Raw genomic sequence first — 3,555 nt, 5'->3', positions numbered from 1 at the left:
GGGGTGGCCCCGGCGCGGCGGAGGCGAGAGCGCCGCGCGGCCCCGGCTCGCGTCTGCACGGAGATGCCCATTTCCATATTGAAAGCGGCGACCTCCTCGCACCCCCCTAATTGAATTAATTGCCCCGGAACATCTCATTTCCTCAGTGGTCAGAGAGAGGTTTAATTGTTATAAAAGCCTGGCTCCCTACTAGAACCGGGGGTGGCAATTTCACGGGTTATATATTTTAGAGAACCTCATTAAGTGCTTTTTAAAATGAAATCCCAGTTCCAGGCTAACCCCGACTACCAGATGGGCGGCGACGACACGCAGCACATCCAGCAGTTCTACGATCTCTTGACCGGCTCCATGGAGATCATCCGGGGCTGGGCGGAGAAGATCCCCGGCTTCCCCGAGCTCCCCAAGACGGACCAGGACCTGCTCTTCGAGTCCGCCTTCCTGGAGCTCTTCGTGCTGCGCCTGGCCTACAGGTACCGGCCTCCGCTGGGGCTTCTCGGGGCCGCCAGGAAATCGCAGCCTTTCAAGGTCCGCTGGGCTGCGTTTTATTAACTCCTCGGTAATTAGGTGCCCCTTAAATCCTTCATTTATTGCTCTTCAAGTAATGAGTTGTTTAGCTTGGCTCTTCCTCCCCCCCCCCCCCCGCTCGCTCGCTCGCTTTCCCCGGGTTTTCTTTCACGTTGCCGGCTCTTCGCCTCGCAGGTCCAACCCGGTGGAGGGCAAGCTCATCTTCTGCAACGGGGTGGTGCTGCACAGGCTGCAGTGTGTCCGCGGCTTCGGGGAGTGGATCGATTCCATCGTGGAGTTCTCCTCCAACCTGCAGAACATGAACATCGACATCTCCGCCTTCTCCTGCATCGCGGCCCTGGCCATGGTCACAGGTCAGTGCCGAGCTCCCTTCCTCCGCCTAGCATTGCTTGCACTTGCCCCGTCCCTGCTGCCAGACCTGTAACGTCCCGCTTCCTTGTCTTTTGCAGAGAGGCATGGGCTCAAGGAACCCAAGAGGGTGGAAGAACTTCAGAACAAGATTGTAAATTGTCTCAAAGACCATGTGACTTTCAATAACGGGGGCTTGAATCGCCCCAATTATTTGTCCAAACTTTTGGGGAAGCTCCCTGAACTCCGCACTCTTTGCACACAGGGGCTGCAACGCATTTTCTACCTGAAACTGGAAGATTTGGTGCCACCTCCAGCAATAATCGACAAACTTTTTCTGGACACTTTACCTTTTTAAGACTTTTCCCATGCACTTAAATTGAACTTGAAAGAAACTCCACCTGTCTGAAGGGGAACTCCCCTGTGCACAAAGCAGCGCCTTTGGGTGCCAGATTCCCATCAAACAAAACACTGTTGCTAACCTCCTGCAGGCAGAGCGTGACTGGGCATTTTGGCTCTGGGGCGTCATGGATTCAGATCATGGACTACACAAATACCATGGTATAAACTTTTTATTATCGGTTAAAAAAAGAATTTATTAATAAGGACTTCTGAGTAAAAAGACCAACTTATCTGGCAACGCCGGGTGCGCAGCTACGACTCATATGATAAAGTATTAAGGTGACCCACACATCTCACCCTCCTAAAGACTAGAAGTTTTCTGCTGTAAAAGAAAGCTGTAATATATACTAAAAGTAAATGTTGCGTGGGTGGCATGAAATTCAAGAAGGCAAAGGCTTGTAAATTTATCAAATGCAGTTTGGTTTTTTTTAAAAAAAAAAATTCTGTGCCTATTTATGAAGAAATATTAAAACCGATTCTAAAAAAAACCCCAAGATAAATGAGTTTGCAAAAAAGGAAAATAAAAAGAGAAATAGCTAACTCCATACAAAGGGAAAGCAAGCATGATGATTCTAGGATGACAATGTTATAGGCACTTGCTATTTCAGTAATGTCTATATTCTATAAATAGTATTTCAGACACTATGTAGTCTGTTAGATTTTATAAAGATTGGTAGTTATCTAAGCTTCAAACATTTTCTCAATTGTAAAATAGGTGGGCACAAGTATTACAGAACCGAGCTCCTTGGCAAAGGGACACATAGTGTTTGTAAACACCGTCCGACATTCCTTGTTTGTAAGTGTTGTATGTACTGTTGATGTTGATTAAAAACAAAGTTTATATCTTGATTATTTTGTTGTCTAAAGCTAAACAAATCTTGCATGCAGCAGCTTATGACTGTTTCCAGAGTGCTTATAATATACATAACTCCCTGGAAATTACTGAGCACTTTGAATTTTTGTTTGGTTTTGTTTTGTTTTTTATGTCTAAAATTGTCGGTTAATATATTATTTTATGTTCGAGTAATGTTTTTAATATTGCCATATCCTGTAGTATTTTTCTTTGTATATTTCCAGTACGGCACATTATACAAGTCACTGCCTTTTTTTCTATGGTGTATGACAGTTAGAGACGCTGAATTTTTTTTTTCCTGATAACTCTTTCTTTAAGAAAGACAATTTTAATGTTTACAACAATAAAACCATGTAAACGAATAGAATTTCGTCTTCTTTCTGTCGAAGCGAGAAGCACCAACACCACAATCCATTGCAGAAAAAGGAAAGAGGCTTTGACAGAATAGTAATAAAAAGTGGAAAGGAGGATGGATGGGGCTCTTTCCCTTAAGTAATTTGGGAAACTGAACTTGCAAACTCCCCAGGAAGAGGAAGCGGAAAGCCTAGGATGAAAAGGTTGGTGTTTTCCTTGATTTTATTTTTTGCAGGTCTCTGTCTACACTGTGCAAGCGCTACTTTTTATGGCGTGGAGGTGACATTAAATATTCTTACCTATTTTTTTTTTTTTTTTGTGCAAAAGCCTAATGCTTTCCCAGATGAAGCTACGTGCCACCTAGGAGTGGGAATTAGAAAGGTGGCAATTCTATAGATGTCGCTGGTTCCCGAGGGCATTTTAAAGCGCATTTACACTGCGTTTAGTTGTAAATATTTGCAGTTTTTAGACTTTAACCAAGGAGCCCGTTCGCATGAGCATACTTCGGGTTCCAGCTTTAGGAAAGCGTTTGCAAACTAGACGAGACTTGCTTGCACCCGGGCTCGGTCTAAAGGAGTCCCGATGCAGCGCCCCGATTAGCAGCTCCTCGAGGTTAAAGCAGCCGGGCAGCAGCGTCGGCCCCCTCGCGTGTCCGCGTCCGCCCAAGAAACGCGGGCTCGCTTCATAGCTTAATGCACCATTAGTTCAGCCCCAAGTTGTGTACTGGAGAAATTGCGAATCGACACAGAAGGCGTTTAGCTCTTCGATTGCCACTAGCAGAGCCTGGCCCCGCGCAGGGGAACCGCAGGGACGTGGAAGCTCCGGGGTGACTTAGAAAACTCCCGCGTCTGGTGGGGGTGCGGGAGCGGAGGGAGCCGGGCAGTCCCAGGTTTGTGCTTTGCCGTCGGGTTCACCCCGTCTTCCTTGCAGCGCCGGTGGCACACGAGCGGGGTGCCCGCTTCCAGCGTCTGCCGCCGTGACCAGAGGCCGCGGACTGGGCACACGGGAGCGGCGGCGGCTGGACGCGAAGGCAAGAGCGGGCGCGCGTCGGCGCGGCGCGGCGCGGATCCGGC

General features: G+C 47.7%; 1 protein-coding gene across 5 annotated transcripts in view; it reads left to right on the top strand.

The window, feature by feature from the left end:
* Positions 1 to 2,492, top strand: part of NR4A2 (nuclear receptor subfamily 4 group A member 2) — a 7,306-nt gene extending 4,814 nt beyond the window's left edge. For 4 of the 5 annotated variants that reach the window (XM_019554609.1, XM_019554608.1, XM_019554606.1 and 1 more), the window contains 3 exons: positions 268 to 470; positions 700 to 878; positions 975 to 2,492. In XM_019554609.1, the coding sequence (XP_019410154.1) occupies positions 268 to 470; positions 700 to 878; positions 975 to 1,231 (639 nt within the window). In that variant the 3' untranslated portion in view covers positions 1,232 to 2,492. Of the gene's footprint in view, positions 1 to 267; positions 557 to 699; positions 879 to 974 lie in introns of those variants that run through there. The other variant, XM_019554610.1, reaches the window with a different exon arrangement.
* The last annotated feature ends 1,063 nt before the right edge of the window (positions 2,493 to 3,555 follow it).

Source organism: Crocodylus porosus, unplaced genomic scaffold (genome assembly GCF_001723895.1).
Source record: "Crocodylus porosus isolate Cpor-Errol unplaced genomic scaffold, CroPor_comp1, whole genome shotgun sequence".
In the NCBI taxonomy this organism is placed as follows: domain Eukaryota; kingdom Metazoa; phylum Chordata; order Crocodylia; family Crocodylidae; genus Crocodylus; species Crocodylus porosus.
This window is presented reverse-complemented; position numbering and strand designations above follow the sequence as displayed.